Genomic DNA, 15,332 nt, shown 5'->3' with positions numbered 1-15,332 from the left:
TATAGACCATCTCTTCATCCATTGTCCGTTCGTTGGATAGGTTTGGAGTTGCTTCTTCAAACTCTTTGAAATGTCCTAGGTTATGTTAAATTTGGTTAGGGAGTTATTCCTGCTCAAGCACGAAGTGGGATTAGGGAGAAATGTAAGAGCTATTTGGAATTTTGGAGATTGGCTTTGCTAGCCTCATTATGGGCAAGTTGGGGTAAAAGGAATGGGAGGGGAGGTGCTTCCGCAATAACTCCTCCAAAGTGGGAGAGATGTTCTACAAAGCTAAACTTCTTGTTGTAAAATAGGCTTCTTGTATATAATCTTTGAAGATGGTAATTTTCTTCTCCTTCAATTGTAGTTTTTGCACCACCTGAGTGTTTTCTCAATAAAATTCATCGTCACCCTTAAAAAACATCAGAATAATTGCAAGACAACATGACGCAGGCAAACAAGACTGGACAAAGCCTGCCCTAGACAAGTTGTCTAGGTCCTAGGATTAAAATTTTGCTGTTATCAAACATGCCCTAAAGCTTTCTTTGGTACGAATATGAAACAAAATTACTATTGTCAAGTTTAGTTCCAAGGAGTAATCATCACATCTTTTGCCCTCAATTTAAGTGATGAAGATATCAAAATTGTTCATAAAAGAAATCCATAAATTGCAACATTTTTAATATTATGGTTTAATTGCTAAAGGACAAGAAAAGGAGAGGATTTTTTTTTTTTTTTTTTTTGAAGGACAAGAAAACGAGAGAAATTTGTAAATAAAAAGGTGTAATAGTTGCACTTTTGCATTAAATGTTCCTGCCATAATATATTTTTTAATCCTACTACTAAACTAAGTCAGCATACCCTGGATAACAAAATACTTTGGCTTTTGGAGCACTTAGGTAGGTTAGATGATGTGTACATCCCATGGAGCAGCATCAACAAAAATAATATGGATCTAGAATCACAACGTGCTTGCAACCAGCTCGAAAACTCCCAAAAGCATGTGCTTCCCACCACCTACTAACAAAACATTGGAAATATGGGTGCCAATGCTCAATTGGTAACCCCGAGCAGTTAGGCATTGGTGGAGTGGTTCAAGACAAGCACAAGGCATTAGAATTCCGGTTGGTGAATGAGATTCTAACCGTGCCGAGTTGATAACTATTTGTGTGACCTTCAGATGGTGCAATAATTCTTTATGGGCCATCCCGTAGAAGTGGAAGGAGATTTGAGGAGTGTTGTCAACTGAGCATCTGCTTCATGTACGGCTTCTACTTTCTAGGAAGAGACGACCTACTGTTACTGAGATTAAGGCTTTGGACTTTGTTGGGTCAACTTCTTTTCGTGTTACTCCTACATATGGGAACTCAATTACAGATTCTCTTGCCAAAGACTGTATCCAGGTCATCTCTTATAAAAGGTTGTCCCTATTGATAGTCTTTCTTTCCTTTTCTTTAATAAAATTTCACTCTATCAAAGAAATATGGCTACCTAGGCTAAAAAAGGAAGTGTAAGTGGAGGTTTTTTGTAGCTCCACATAGACCCGTTGGATTCCTAGTTCAATATAGTGAGTGTTTTGTAGATGCAAGGAGGGATGAAGCACAATTCAGTCTCGACGTGCATATTTTCACGATTCCCAATGTGCTAAAATGACCCTAGACATGCTAAAAGAAATCTCCCAAAGAGAAGCAAACAAAATTGGATCTTCCCTTCTCAAAATAAAGGGAAACCATCCAATCTAAACAATGTGGGAGGCATATGGTGGTTGGAACACGTAACTCTATATGTTTGGAGAATGAACAAAGAATCAAAAGGGTTCAAAGAAAACTATGTCAAGGTTTAATCATTGGGATGTCCTTTTCTCATCAGAGCATACACACATAAAATGGCTCTTCAGTTCTACCAATCTCCCTTCCACGAAAAGTCATTGAAATTGCCACCATGTAGAATCTAGAATCTTCTCACTAACTCCTCCCTTGTCACAATTGCATTCTGAAACAACAAAAAGCTTCAGGTAACCTGGCCATCTTAAAATGGCTCCTCAGTTCTACCAAGCTCCTTTCCACTATACCAAAAAGAGAAGATATCAAAATCACCACTACTTTAATGGTGATAGAACTAAGGACTCCGCGTGGTCAACAATATCTCTATATTGGTTCTTCACCTTACCATGTCTTGTTTCTTCTTTTCCTTCAGATTATCAGGAAAATAATAATAATAATAATAATTTTCTTGCCCCCGTACTTTAATAGTATCTTTTGTAATACCGTCATTTCTTATAAACTAATAGCTAAAATTAAATCCACGAAAGTATCATCTACAGAAACGTCATTTGTACCAGTAATTCCAAATCAAGATGTCATCATACATTCATATGAAAACAATTAAAATTTCAAAACAAATCCCACTAAAAAAATCTGTACATACCACAATTTGCACCTTCACATTAGATTTCAAAGCTTTGAATTTTCCATTACACAGTCAAACAAATTAGACAATGTACGAAATAACACAAAACGAACTATTTATTGAATGGGATAATTAAAGAAACATCAGCAAAGAATAAAAAAATGTTTCTATGTAAGAACAAACTGGATAACAATAAATCAAACCCAGTTCAAAAATATTACAAACATGATCACACCACTCTCCGAAAACCACAAATTATGAGAGAACAAGATGGGGAGAAGAAGACAGCCATTTAACTCAGGTCAGTTGTACATATAAATCCCACTCGTGTACCTGTGATTCACTTGGTAGAAGTCTGGCTTGTCATCGGAAACTGGCCTAAGAGAAATCTCAGAGAGCGTGGTGGCTCCTTGCACTGAGAACTTCACAAAACCAACAACATCAATCTCTTCCCCTGACTCCAGCTCACTAGGATCGATGGGCATCCATGCTCTTAGATGTCCAGACGGGGCCTTCAGAGGAATATCCTGAACATGCCATCTCAATTCCCTCTCTGCCCGATTCAAAACTGCCTTCGGTGACACCTTCAGCAATGTAGGGTCCACAGGCAGCTTCAAAACAAACGTCACATCGTGCAATGGTTTCATCAACTCAGGATTCGATGCATACTGTACCATCACAGAAAGCAGTGTCCCGCTGTGACGCTGAACCATTCGGACCAGAAAAGGAATTGGGATGAAATGAGGCTGCAAGCTGTGCTTCAAGATCAGCACTGGCTCCTCGACAGGTGCAGTCCGTATGTGAAACAGCCCATTTCCTAGGCTGCTGATCCAAGAGCCCTGCATCACAACCCCCTTGACCCCAGCCGGACCATCGATTTGGAAAGAGAATTCAGTCTCTTTCCCGCCTGATTCCTTCGGTGGCAGCATTTTCAAATACACAAGGCCGTGTAATCCAACTCTGGCAAGCAGGGATTCTCAGAATTCTGCATTGATCTCTTCGGCAATGTACATTTCCGGGCCCTTCATTTCAGGTGTATTCTTTACTAGAAGATTTTGAGAGTGTCAGCAGCACCACCAGTGGATACAGCTGTTGTCGGGGCAGGTTGATCCAATTGCAGCAGCTCTAGCCCACTTAGCCCCCTTGACTTCACAGGCTTCGCTGTCCCCACAAACTCCGAAGCATCCAGGCCTCCGCCAAAGGCATTGTCAAGCCCTTCAAAAGTTTCCAACAGCGTCGCCTCCTCATTGCTGAACTCAATCCCGCCATACTCCCCTTCAAAACCCTCCACCCCAATGAACGTCAACTGGGTCGCCGCGGCTGGCGGGAGTGTCCTGACCTCAAGGCCTGCCAGTGCCGTTGCAACATCAGACCACACCGCAGGCCCATCCTTGCTCTTCTTGAAACCACCCACAAGTTCTTCTGGCTTGTTGATCGCATTGCTCGCAGCGAACGGGTCTTTCTCTGCCTCCTGGGTGGATTCTTCCTGTTTCTGCTGCACTGGTCCTGTGGGTCTGGTGGGGGCGGAGACAAGTGTGGCTGCAATCTCATCCCCAGCTGCCAGCGTCTCTGGTGGCAGCTCAAAGCTCGCGCTCAAGAAGAGCTCCACATTGGCCTCGTGCTCAGTAGACAACCCCTCCACAGCAGACCAGGCCTCGGCCCCACGGACACACCATTCTCTTCTTCTATCTGGGATTGAAGGATCTGTTAGGGTGGATGGATGAGAGGATGGTAGCAAGGCGGATGCTGCTGACGCCACGGAGGACGATGTCGAGCGCCATGTAGATCTCAGCGTACTTGCGGTGGAGCTTCTCAGGGGTCACTTCAACGCCCCGACAGGCGGCGACAACGACGGACACGGCCTGATTGACGGTCTCGATGCATTCGAAGACGTTGGAGAGATCAGCAGTGGTGATCATCACAATGGTGGGGCCCACCTGATTTACATCTTAGATCTCACACGGTGGGGCCCACCGTAATGTACGTGCATTACATCCACACCCTTTGTCTATTTTTATAACTCATTTTAGGTCGTGATCCAAAAATGAAGTAGGTCCAAATATGACACAGGGAAAGGTGCATAAGGTGAAGAAGATAGTGATTGAATACCTATCATTAAAAACTTAATGAGGGCCACAAAATTTTTATTTGCCATCCAACTTGTCAATAAAGTCACAAAGATATGGATTAAGAGATCACACAAATATTAGCTTAATCTAAAACTTTTGTGGCAATAAAAAATTTTAATAGTCAATTCTCTATGTTTCATATAGTATGGCTCACTCAGGTATCTAAATCTAGATCATTTTTGGGATAATACTTCAAAACGAGTTTTCAAATTAGACGAACAGCATATAAAATATATCACAATGGGCTCATGGTTAAGCATCCCACCCACCTTATCATAAACGATGCCTTGGAAATTGAATTACATACTGGATAACCCAATACACTTTTTCTTGATAGGAAAACACATACATGATCCAAAACCTTTGTGGCCCATTAAGACTTGATGGTAGGTGTTGATTAATCTCATGTAGTGTGGTCAATTAAGACTTGATGGTAGGTGTTCGATTCAGTCTCATGTAGTATGGTCCACTTTAGCTTCGTTTATGCTTTGATTTTAGGCTCTTGCCCTGAAATAAGCTAGTAAAACGGATAGACAGCGTGGATAAGACATATAAATCATGGTAGACCCTACAGAGTTTACTTAGTACGCAATCAGCTCAGTACGACTTTTGGAATAAACGGATGCAATTCCAGAAAGTCGCTGATCCAACCTTGAATGGAGAGCGGGAACGAAAAAATCGCAACTAAGATATAATAAAAACTGCCTGATTTTTCTCATCAAATTCGGGCCACTCGTTATTTATATTTAACTATCAATTTGAGAGCTGTTGATTGAATGGTTCAGATTGCTTGATCATTGTGATTTTAGACATATACTTCATTCATCATGTGCGTCTTTCACATGTTTCTTCTCTTTCAGACATGGCACAATCATAAACTTAAAACACAATCCGAACCATCCAAATAGCTTACTTATTTGTAGATGTAGCATCTACTAAATAATACCGTGGGGCCCATCGTAATGTATGTGCATACGCTAGGAAACAGTGAGAATTAAAAACTCAGGCAGGCCACACTCTAGGAAACAGTGAGAATTGAAACACCCAAAGTCGCATCAAGGATGGCGGTTTCCTTGGTGGGTTTTCCATTCTCACTGTTTCCTCTCATGTGGCCCAACTGAAATTTTTTAGCTCTCATCCCATCGTTGAGATTGGAAAGCTGTTGAACGGAGTAGATTACCACGAAAACTGTGTGATACCGTCGGCAGCACGCAATCAGTTGCCATCCCAGTAATCTCTCAAATAGGAAGATCCTAGCCACAAATCTCATCATTCTGCTTTATCAACGGCCTGTAGGTGGTTTGATTCCATCAAACTGACATCAGCTTGAAACCCAGTGGCCCATAGGCACGTATGTCCACAAATCTTGATGATCCTGATCGTTAATCCAACACAAATGTAAACCAATCTCTCAATTCGACCGCCTATCCGGTTACCGTCATTGGATTGATCAGATAATTCGTCTGAAACCATATCCGCGACTGTACTATTCATGTTGGATCGGCTCCGGATAGTTTAACTCCATGCGTGAGACTGCCATACATAATGCGCACCCCGCGCATTTTAGTCACTCAAGAAGCGCACGTTAGATTATAACCGATTTCAAAAAAAAAAAAAAAACAAAAACAAATACAGAGAGAACAGAAATTTAGGAAAATGAAAATTTCTCCATTCACGTATCATCATCTCCAATTACATCAAATCCCTAACCCTAACTGAAACCCAAAGAGAAAAGAAATGAGAAAAAGGCCAAAATACCCCTACAGAATGTCTACAATCCCTAAATCAGAAGAAGCACCGGAGCCCTAACCCTAACCCCCAAAACCGTATAGGGTCCTGCCCTGGCGCTTGAGGGCGTAGACGACATCCATGGCAGTGACGGTCTTCCGGCGAGCATGCTCGGTGTAGGTGACGGCATCACGGATGACATTCTCAAGGAAGATCTTGAGGACACCTCTCGTCTCCTCGTAGATCAGACCGCTGATTCTCTTGACCCCACCACGACGAGCGAGACGACGGATGGCAGGCTTCGTAATTCCTTGGATGTTGTCTCTCAGCACTTTCCTGTGCCTCTTCGCTCCTCCCTTTCCCAATCCCTTCCCTCCTTTCCCTCTTCCCGACATTTTCTTTCCTTTCTGGCTCTCTGGTTTTCTGGCGATAGAGATTTGAAGATTTCTGTGTAGGGAGATTTCGGAGTTGTGGTGTTTTTATACGGAAGGGTGTGGTGTGTGGAACGTTGGATGGAGTGGCGATCCGTGTGAGGGCGTTGTTTTTGTTGTGGACCGTTGGATGGAAAAAACTGGCTTTTGATTGGTGGAAAAGAGAGTTTGCGGATTCTGAAGATTAGAAAACACACAAAAACAGAAACACGAGGAGAACAGGAAAAAACACGAGGGAAAGCGCGGGACCCCACAGCTACCGTACACGTGGCTCATGTGTATGAATGGGATGCGGCTTAGGTGGATCCCTTACAGTGGGGCCCACCGTGATGTATGTGTCTTGCATCCACGCTGTACATACGTTTTGAGAGATCAATTTAGGGCATGATCCTAAAAAATAAGTAGATCTGAGTATAAGGTGGACCGTACCATAGCAAACAGAGGTGATTGACCGTTAAAAACTTCTTGTGAGCTAGGTTTTGATCAAGCTGATATTTCTGTGCCCCCCTTCATCCATGTCTTTATAACCTTATGAACAGGTTTAATGCAACTATCTGGTGGCCCAAGAAATTTTTCACGGTGGGCATTCATCACTACTGTTTCCTGCCATGTCGTCCACTTGTCCATCTGTTTTGTTCGATCATGTTTAATAAATCCAAAACTCAATTGAGCCACATTACACTACAGGAAAAAGGTGAACCGGGAATACCGACTATTGAAACCTCGCTTGGCAATCCATACCGTTTGTAGGGTCATTTCAGCATGGTTTAAAACTTTTGTGACCCCACCAATGCTTCCATATTAAATGTTTAATCCTCACTGTTTCTTTACGGTGCAATGTACTTGAGTTTTAGATTTATCATTGTTTCTTTACGGTGCAGTCTACTTGAGTTTCAGATTTATCTTATTTTTTAACCCATGTCCTGACATGATACCGCAGATCCAAAGTAGATATCTCACAAACTTCCGCCTTGTCAAATGAAGTTCGGCCACTCCCTCCATCGAGACTAATATAAAATTCAAGTGGAGATGGAATACCCACTATTAAAATCTCCATGCAGCCTACCGTGGAAAACATCCAACCCATTTTAGAAGGTGGGTACAGCTATTGTGAATGAACTAATCAAATTTCGGCTTGATTCAAAACTTTAGTGGAACCCAAGAAGGTTTTAATGATAGACTTCATTCCAGTTGCCCCTCAAGTAGGGTACTCAGCATTAAGTAGCCTAATTTGTTAACTCACACTCACGTTTAATTATAAGAGGATGAATGCACGTGTTAAATGCATAGCTATAAGAGGATGAATGTACTCACGTTTAATTATAAGGGTCCTTACTCTGGCTCGGGTGGTAGACTCTCAGGAGTTTCAACTCCCAGTCAAGGGTTCGAGTACCCATAGGTGTTCCACCAGTGTGAGTGTGTGGGGGTGTGTGTGTAAAAAATAAAATAAAAATATTTTAAATTATGAAATTTTTTATCTTTATAATTTGCCCTACATCTAACATGCACAACTAATACTATTTACTGACCACAATAAAATGACAATAATTCTTATAACTAGAGGTAAAGGGAATTTAATCCCAAACATGTTGGAATAAATATCATTAAAGTAAGTAGATGTCCCATCTATTTTGTGATAAGCCCAAAATTCAAGTGTATCAAATCTAGGCATCATGGGGCTACATTGTTGGTGGGAAGGGACCTAGTACAGGTGAAAGAAAGCCGTTGGATCTTTGCCCATTACTGACCATCTGCATGCTATCTAGGAGAGGGCTTGGAAAATTGTGATGTTTGGTCTCATGATTTAAGACTTATCCAATGTTGAAGGATATTTGACAAATAACACTTGTCCAATGCAACATGGTCTAGAGCCATCTAAGGTAGCATGACTTGAACGGCTTGTACCGGACATTTCTAAGTGGAAAAGGTTCAGATCCTATTCTTTCTTCTTCTTCTTTTCCACACCCACACACCCCCACGCGCTTACACCATATTAGGGTTTCACCACTTATGGGTACTAGGATCCTTGACTTGTTTTAAAACTCTTATGAGTCTTCTACTGGGGTAAGTCTTGAGATCCATGGGATTACGATATCCCTGGATTGCTATATCCCGTCTGTTTGGCACGCCCGGCCAATCCTCGGATTAAACCTTCCCATCCCTTCCAATCCCTCAAACCAAACACAAACACGTCCCGGGCAAATTTGAACGGATTAAAGTGGATTGGATGGGATTTAAAGGTAATGATGGTGTTGTCAGTGGATTGTCTTAAGATCTGTGGGATTAGGATCAGATCACCGACTCTGTTTGGCACGCCTGGCCAATCCCAGGATTTAACTTCCAATCCCTTCCAATACCATCCAATTCCTTCCAATCCGACCAGCCAAACGGGAGGGTTTCACCACCTATGGGTACTCGAATCCTTGACTTGGTTTTAAAACTCTTATAAGTCTCCTACACTGGTGAAAGTAATATCCTATTCATAGGGCTCAACTTGAGTTGGAGTCAACCCAAAGCCAGCCACCCCAACCTGAGTGCAAGTCCTCGACTCTGATTAGAATTGGAAAACTCCAACTTGAACATAAATTGGGCCAGCTCAGGTCAGCTAGGTTGGACCAGTTTAAGGATGGGTTCATGTTTTATATATTGGGTTGGAAATCAAATCAATCCGGGTTGTGGATTGGGTCCTCTTGAGGTGGAGTTGAGCTTGACTTGACCCTTCAACCCGAAGCAACCCAACCCAACCCAACATAACCTGCCTGAGTAGTGAGTGGCAACCCTACCTGTAAGTTCGAGTCTAGAATTATATTCATGGCTGTAAATTCAATCTATTCTAGGTACCCATAAAGCCTTCCAATCTTAACTTCAGATTGAATGTAGGCAAGCGGTTAGACTCATCCAACTAGCATGTGGATGGGTCCCCTTACGAACGTGGGCTTAGCAAGCCTCATTCAACCGTGAGAATTATACATGTTTGTGCGAATAGCAATAATCCAATTGGGTCGAATGTATGGAAAGCTCCCATACATATGACTTAAGGTCCACCTTGATGCAATGATGCAAACCTCCCATCTAGCCTGTCCATATGTTACAACGACAATGTTAGTCCGAAAGCCCAAAAATCAGCCTGATCTAGGACTAAGTGGGCCATATGCAGGGGATAATGGGGACAATTAAGAGGGGAATGTGGACTGTAGAAACTTCTCATTTTTTCGGATGCGCAGTGTACTTTGTACATGCCATCCAATCCACTCATCTAATGTGTCTCACTGGGATGAAGGGACAGACAAAATATCAGGCCATCCCAAAATTGAAATTAGCCACACCACATGATTTTAAAGATTTCAGGCATGATCCTACACTGCCCCATGGTGTGGCCAACTTTAATATTGGATTTGCCTTATTTTTGGGTTGTGCAGTGAACACGAGGAGGTGAAACCAATGGACGGGGTGGATGTTGGAAACATTATAGTCTGCCCCCACATAACCCAAATGTACTGTTAACATGGTCCTAACTCCTAAGTGCACACACCTTGGTGTCCCACCGTCCGTCCCTTGGCAAGGCTCCAAACCGTTGATTGGTGATCCAAACCGTTGATCTAGAGGCTCCAATTTGGATGGTGGATTCCCATCCAGTCTTTGGGCATTTCCCCCATTGAATGTGAAATTCTGATGTATTTTCTCATTGAAAACCTGTTTGATGCCCAGCGATCAGAAGGTTCCTCATTCACATTAGGAATCATCAGATCAACGGTCTAAATGATTCTTCTACAGGTCCCATTACACTAATTCCAGGCTCAAGAATGTATCTAACCAAAAGGCATCTTTAATGGGCCCAATCAATTGCACGTGCGGGTCCACCTACCAGTTGGGCTATCAACAGGCCAAAACAAACAGGCTTGACAGCATGGAGGATCTGAGCCATTCATCTAATGTGACCCATTATGAATGGGCCTGGCTAGGCTGACAGGCTCTTTAACCCAGTCAGATGCAGCCTGATTAATAAACGGGCTTAAATTTTAGTACTGGGCCCAGATATTGGGCCTAGAATGCCTTCCCAAGCCTGCCCGAAAGTGCGTGGGCCATCCCGGCCCGCTAGCAGTCCTATTTACAAGTGATCAACAGCTACCACTTTGGCATACATGGATGGCGCCTTGTGTATTATAAGAGGACGTTTGAGATCTCCAATCGGGAAGGAGTAGGGTGGTGGATCCCAACCGTCCATTTGATGAATCCTACAAATGGATGGCTCACAGTTGACAAATTACTAGATGAAGTGGACAATCCTATACACATGGATCGTGGTCTGCAATTGGATGGTTAGATTGAAAATGAATTCATAAGGGAGTAACTAATGGTTAGTGTTGTCTATCGGCCAACCAAGGGATGAGATTTCTGTTCAGTGGGCCCTGAGGAACCAATGGACCAAGAGACAAGAAATTCACAACCGAAATAGGCTGGTTCTGAATAGCCAAACTTATTGGACCTGATGCTTGCCCAGGCCCGGCCCACATGACAATGTATAGGTCTGTGACAGCTTGGGCTCTCCACAAGCGGTGCAAATGGGTCAGGTCAACCCAATGGGTCATTAGACCCGACCTGAAAACTAGTGGGTTTGGGTCCAAAATTTAGAACCACAAAGTGGGTCAAGGTCCAAACCCATATCGGTAAATGGGTCATATTGAGTCATCTTTACTTGACTTAAACCAGACCCAGACCCGGCCCAGACAGAATCCAGAACCAACGTTTGATGAATGGTTGGGTGTCCCAAAGGAACCAGACCCGACCTACTAAATTAATGTGTCGGCTAATCTTAGCCTCGAACTGACCCAAACTCCACTCGAATTTATCCTTGGCTTCACATGAACCCCAAACTCATTCTGAATTTATAATAGATTATGATGTAGAGCGGTCGCAGACACTTTCATGGCAAAGATGGACAGGAGAAGATCCAATCGGAGGTGGAAATGATCCGGACCGTTAGAACCTTAAAACAACCATATCTTGCAAATCGGGATGAGTTTTTCGACACATCGTATATGATTTTGGGTAGGAGAAACTATTTTAGCAAACCAACCCAATGATGCCAGATTGCCCACTTTGGATTCGCGAGATTCCATTAGATCGACAATCAAAAGTCCCTTTTATTTTCATTTTTATTATAAATAGTAAGTTTTAGTTAGCATATAACTTTTGATCCTTTGAGTTATAAGAGTCGTGTGCGACATGAAAAGGGTATAGAAAAGTTTGGAGAATAACATGATTAGGCTTAATTGGACAATTACTTTTTTTTGGCGAAAACTATGAAGCCTAGTAAGAATGGTGATTGTCTATAAATAGTAAGTCACGTTTTTAAAGAGTTCGTGTCTAAAACAAAAGAATTGTAATTTCGTTTTTTCAATCATCAATCAATTTTATTTCGAGTTTATTAGAAATTATTTTTATTTTTATCTTTAGTGGATTCGAGGAAGCTTTCTAAGGAGTCAAGAGAGCTCTGTGGATTCGGAGTAGTTATTACCTAAGAATGACGGTGATCAACCTCATCACATCTCTCCCCAGGTAGATCAAGTCTTGGTTGAAAATTTTGGCCCAATGTTAAAATGAATCGAGTCAAGTTCCCCTTGACCCAACTCAACCCATTTGCAACCCTACCCACCGCTAGCCGAAGAGTCATGGGTCGAGTCCAGCCCACTGCCAGAGATGCAGGTACCTGTGATATGGATTGCCTGAGAAAGGGTTTTGTAGGAATTTCTTGCCACCAGAAGTTAGGCGACACCCACGGTGATGTTTATGAGGAATCCACTCTGTCCATCCCTTTTCCCATATCATGTTAGGGTACAAGCCCAAAAATATGGGAGGTACATTGACTTTTGTATTTGCCTTATTTTTGGGCTCGTGCCCTCTCATGAGCTAAAAAAACGAATGGACAGAGTGGATTTCTCACAAACATCACAGTGGCCTCACCTAGCTTTCCATTACAAGAAGTTCTATCAAAAGCCTTTCTCAAGCAATCAACGCCACGAGTACTCACCTAGCTACATTTGTAAGGGCCATGAAAATTTACTAATAATAATAATAAAAGATATTTTATCTTATCTTTATTTTGTATTTATTTTAAATCAATCTTATCTCCTATCTTAAATCGTATACTTTAAATATACCTCTAACCCTCCCCACATCTCTTAAGATTCAAACACTTAATCATAAAAGAGTTCTAGTCAAATTTAAATATTAACAAAAAGGCTACTTGTGACAACAGAGAAAGGGAGAAAGAGAGTTTTGGAGTGCTTAGATCAGGTATGTAGATCATCTTCTTTTTAGTATTTTTTATATATTTAATATAATTTGATTCGGTGTATGCAATGAACGGTGTGGATTGGTCAAATGTTCATTATATTGAATTATGGGAAGATGTCATTTAAAGGTGAGGGGAATCTAAAATCATGTAATTGTAGTTGGTGTGCATCTGATTAAATTAGATTAAATCTGTACGGATCATATGATCCCTAAGGTCAAAATATACAAGGGCCCTAATATTCAGATCAATCTAACCATCAGATGGGCCATATTAGTTAGATCTAGAAGTGTTTGATAAATGAATCCTAGATATTTTAGGAAAGTGTTGGTATCACTTGGCGTATAAGGTCGAGATGGGTCATTGATGTATGTATGGTTCGATCCATACCATTCTTCCAATGCATAGAGGCAAAATATGACAAGACCTTAAGAATCTGAATGATTTGACCATTCGACGGGCCACCCCGATCAAGTAATTTCCATTCAATTTTATAATCTTAAAAAGGAAATAAAAGATAGAATAGAAATTTTAATTATTTGATTATTTTGGATTTGTCCACCTAGGATGTTAATCAAAGGTGGGCCCCACCATGTAATGCAAATAAATGAATAATAATATCGTTGATATAATTGATAGGACCCCGGAATTCAAATTAGCCTAATTACATTGCAGAGTCAATACTACCAAACTTAGGTGAGTAACCCAACTTGTCTCATAATTCATTAAAATTAAAATAAATCTTTTGTGATTGTTGGATTGATTTACTGATTTGAGTATTTTAATATGATAATTGTATGCTAAATTCATAGGTGAATATTTTGATCAAGATAACTATGCCAAATATGAAATATATGCATTTACATATCATCCATCATTCATTGCATTACATAATATATAGTCGATACTAGGGGCCCTCCCTGGAAGAAATGTCGATCATAGTAGAGCATTACCAGATGCGGGTTATGCCCAAGCCTACCGAAAGGTGGAAGCCTACCCAACGGGTGGATGCGGGTTAATGACCTCTAACCTAAGCAAATAGATGATCATCCCATCTAATGCATTCATACACTATTTTACATTCATATCATTATACATGTATTTATGTATTATTTTAATTGTTATGATTATGAATCATGCTGATTTATATCATTAAGCCTGGCCAACTTATATTTTTATTGATGGAAAAACCGTACAGAGAAACCACTAGCAGATGATTTGATGCAAGAACCGAAAGGATCTACTGTACCTAAACACGACCCACCTGAAACATGACCATACTTATCTGAAGATGAAGTAATGACATTAGAAAATTTTTTATTATATGTTTTATTTGTTAGCATAGTTTGATTAACATATAATGCATATTGGTATTGATTTTTGAGACTTTAAGAAATTATTTAGATTTATTTCTTTGAAACAATGTTAGCATGTAATAAACATCATTATAGTATAATGGTATAATAAATGAATGATTTTAAGGTTTATTTTATTTTAAGGGTCGTCAAGGTTTATATATGCTTGGTTGATTGGTATTAAGTGTTACGTATATGTGATTGAAATTTTAGTGGATCTTATATTGAATGTAATTATCATATGCGATTAAACCGATTAAAGAATTAAGTTAGTACACTTCGTATATGAGTTACGAACCGAAACTCGGGTCTGAGGTTACACACTCTGTACCCGAATTTTGGGGCGTGACACCATTGCCCGGACATACTATTTGGGCCAAGTCCAAGGAACAAAGGAAGTGCTTTAAACAATGGGTCACGGATCCTGGCCATGCCTAAATCCAAGATTTTCGATCCTAGTCCTAATGAATGGGCCCGGGCCTAAGCCCCAAACCTAAAGAGCGTGTTCGAGTGCAACCCAAAAGTTAATTTAATGAGTCTCTCTGCTATAGGAGATGGCACGCACACACACAACACACACACACACACATATGGTGATATTTCATGATAATATACTAAACAATATAATTGCAAGTTTTTTGCTTTTTTAATATTGTTAATATTTTAGCTAACTCATTATATAATTATGTATTAAAAGTTTAAAATTATTTATGGATTTATATAAATGTATAAGGCATGTTTTCACACAATTTTAGATGGTATGACTCACCTAAGATCCAGGTAATTTTTGACATATCCTATAACATAGAGGGGACCCATCAAATGCATGACGTGGATGTATGACACACATCACAGTGGGGGCCCACAGGGCTTGACCTTATGAGAAGAGGTAGACAAATGGTACTGTGAAGTTGACCTCATGGGGAGCTTCCCATAAGGTCAAGCTCTGTGGCCCCATCGTGATGTATGATGAGGATCCATGTCGCGCATTTACTAGGTCCCCTTT

The 15,332-nt window shown here is 41.0% G+C and overlaps 1 protein-coding gene and 1 pseudogene across 1 annotated transcript; both read right to left on the bottom strand.

Annotated features, from left to right (window-relative positions):
- Positions 1-2,486: 2,486 nt before the first annotated feature.
- On the bottom strand, positions 2,487-4,307 carry LOC131217648 (uncharacterized; annotated as a pseudogene).
- Positions 4,308-6,164: 1,857 nt separating this feature from the next.
- Positions 6,165-6,703, bottom strand: LOC131217169 (histone H4). Its single transcript, XM_058211966.1, has one exon. The coding sequence runs from the start codon at positions 6,638-6,640 to the stop codon at positions 6,329-6,331; it is 312 nt and encodes a 103-aa protein (XP_058067949.1). The 5' UTR covers positions 6,641-6,703; the 3' UTR covers positions 6,165-6,328.
- Between the last annotated feature and the right edge of the window lie 8,629 nt (positions 6,704-15,332).

This window comes from Magnolia sinica, chromosome 10, assembly GCF_029962835.1.
Source record: "Magnolia sinica isolate HGM2019 chromosome 10, MsV1, whole genome shotgun sequence".
Classification (NCBI taxonomy): Eukaryota; Viridiplantae; Streptophyta; class Magnoliopsida; order Magnoliales; family Magnoliaceae; genus Magnolia; species Magnolia sinica.
The sequence above is the reverse complement of the archived record's forward strand: the minus strand, read 5'-3'. Positions and strand labels throughout refer to the sequence as shown.

What these genes read in the sequence shown, in the direction of transcription:
- LOC131217169 (XM_058211966.1), bottom strand. Translation starts at nt 6,640, where the DNA reads ATGTCGGGAAGAGGGAAAGGAGGGAAGGGATTGGGAAAGGGAGGAGCG.